Source organism: Austrofundulus limnaeus, unplaced genomic scaffold (genome assembly GCF_001266775.1).
Source record: "Austrofundulus limnaeus strain Quisiro unplaced genomic scaffold, Austrofundulus_limnaeus-1.0 Scaffold113, whole genome shotgun sequence".
In the NCBI taxonomy this organism is placed as follows: domain Eukaryota; kingdom Metazoa; phylum Chordata; class Actinopteri; order Cyprinodontiformes; family Rivulidae; genus Austrofundulus; species Austrofundulus limnaeus.
The window spans coordinates 57,105-59,105 of NW_013952515.1; the positions used below are offsets into that span (position 1 = coordinate 57,105).

Below are 2,001 nucleotides of genomic sequence, written 5' to 3' on the forward strand. Positions count from 1 at the left end.
GTTAAAATATATGTTTATTAAATAAAGTCTAATGTTATAACTAATCATGGATCTCTTTAAATGTGGATCAGAGTGGAGGACTTTATAAACTCTTGGAGCGACAGAAAAGAAGACCTCTTGTCAAGATAAAAAATGTTTTACAACTTGAAAAAACCCATCATAAAGCAGTTTTTATTGTGATGACTTGTGTCTCCACAGACTTTACAAGGTGGTTTTAATCACTTTCTGTAATTACACATCAGTGTGTGCACCAYTCTTTCTGCTTACCAATGGATACTGTGTATTCTGAGGTTTTCCCCTCACACTGCTCCTGACATGACAATTTGTTTTATTGAGCTGCTGTCAGCTTTGCTCTTTCCGTCATTAATATGGTTAGTATGTCACAGTGAACGCAGCCTGTATAAACTTGTTTTTACTTTGCAAAGATAAAAGTAGAAAAAGAAAATGTTTGTATTGTGTTTACGTGTGTTTGTAATTCAAAACAAATGCAGGGCTATTCAACTGGTGGCTCACGGGCCGCATCCTGCCCGCGGGTGACTTTGGTTGTTTTTGAACGTCGCAGAGCAAATGTGGAGAGTTTGGTGACGTCTGAGGTAGCTCGCCGAAAATCAAATCGAGGGTCGTGGGAGAACGACGTGATCTGGAGAGAAAGAAATGGACAAAAATGGAAGTTATGAGCATTAGGTTTTGAAAATAATTACAAAAAAAAGCGTCAACAATAAAATAAGCACATGCTTTTTATTCTGTGAATGACAGAAAATCATGACAAACCAGCTGGTTTATAAATGCAATTAATTTTTAAATGATACAAAGACAATTTATGAGTAATATTTCATAAACAGTGATTTTTTTTTCTCACCTGTGAAGCTAAAATCCATCCGACCTCCTGACTTTCTGTGACTGGACRCGGGTATTTTTTCATCGGTTCCATCTGAGCTCGTTTATAAGACTCAATAAACCCAGCTGGAAAACGTGCACGATGAGAAACAGGCACTACAAGAAACCAAATTCATTTTATTTTTGTTTTAATTTGAAGTAAACTTACGGTCCTCTGCAACTAGTTCAGCTTGTTTCCGGGACAAAGGCTTATCTGGGAGGATGTGTACTAAAACAGAACACACAGCTCTAAATATTCCGACAGACATATATAAACTAATGTTTTTTTATTGTTTTTATTATTTAATTCTTATTAGGAGTTCGAGGACAGGTTAGCTCACGTTTCCTGAAAGGGTTGATGTGGAACTCGGTGTGCAGTTTCTGCAGTCTCAGCTCTTTTCTTATCATCTCGGTGTGAATCTTGTCACGAACGTAATCCACGTCCTCTTTTCTCGACATGTTTAGAAGAAAGCAGAGAAGCGGAAGGCAGAAAGCMGCGTTTGTTGGGAGTGTTGCCTCGCAACAGTGACGCTGCAGTTGCGACGCCTGGCCGCGCGGTGGCGCCACGCGCTCACATAAGAACGCTTTTCAAACGGGCTTTTCTACATTTTTACTGGTTTACCTTTATTTTTAGCAATGAAAGATGAATTAAAAGAAAAATAAATGTTTAGGTCAAATCTATGCATTGTTCAGTCCACTGGTTGAAAACTTTATTTTCTGTAACGCACCTGATTTGAATCTGAAGACCTGCTGCAGAACAGAACCAAATGTCCAYTCAACAGATGCTGACAGCCTTTTTTTATGCGTAAGTATGATCATCTTTAATTTAATATTGTTGTTTTAGTTTTGGGTCAGTTTCTCAGCTATTTTCACTTTTTATTGCATAATTAACTTTTTAAAAATCCCCCACAGTTACAGATTGTGACTGCTTATCCAGCTGTACTTCTATAACTGTTTCATTATTAAATTTACAATTAAAAAAATTACATGTTTTAATGCAGTGTTTCCCAAAGTTGGGGTCGGGACCCAAAGTGAGGTCCCGAAACCTCAAGGTGGGGTCCTGAAAAGATTTTCTGAATTAATTACATTTTTGCCTTAGTTGTTACAAAGGAGTGAGGTTAGTAT

At 37.6% G+C, this 2,001-nt stretch overlaps 1 protein-coding gene across 2 annotated transcripts; it reads right to left on the bottom strand.

The window, feature by feature from the left end:
- Nucleotide 1: 1 nt before the first annotated feature.
- Nucleotides 2-1,468, bottom strand: cfap144 (cilia and flagella associated protein 144). Of its 2 annotated transcripts, XM_014014267.1 has the most exons (4): nucleotides 1,218-1,468; nucleotides 1,046-1,105; nucleotides 860-963; nucleotides 2-640 (listed from the first exon to the last, which is right to left on the bottom strand). In XM_014014267.1, the coding sequence occupies exons 1-4, from the start codon at nucleotides 1,333-1,335 to the stop codon at nucleotides 494-496; spliced, it is 429 nt and encodes a 142-aa protein (XP_013869721.1). In that variant the 5' UTR covers nucleotides 1,336-1,468; the 3' UTR covers nucleotides 2-493. The 2 variants fall into 2 exon arrangements, with proteins under 2 accessions (XP_013869721.1, XP_013869723.1); XM_014014269.1 differs by lacking the exon at nucleotides 1,046-1,105 and having other exon boundaries at nucleotides 860-993.
- Between the last annotated feature and the right edge of the window lie 533 nt (nucleotides 1,469-2,001).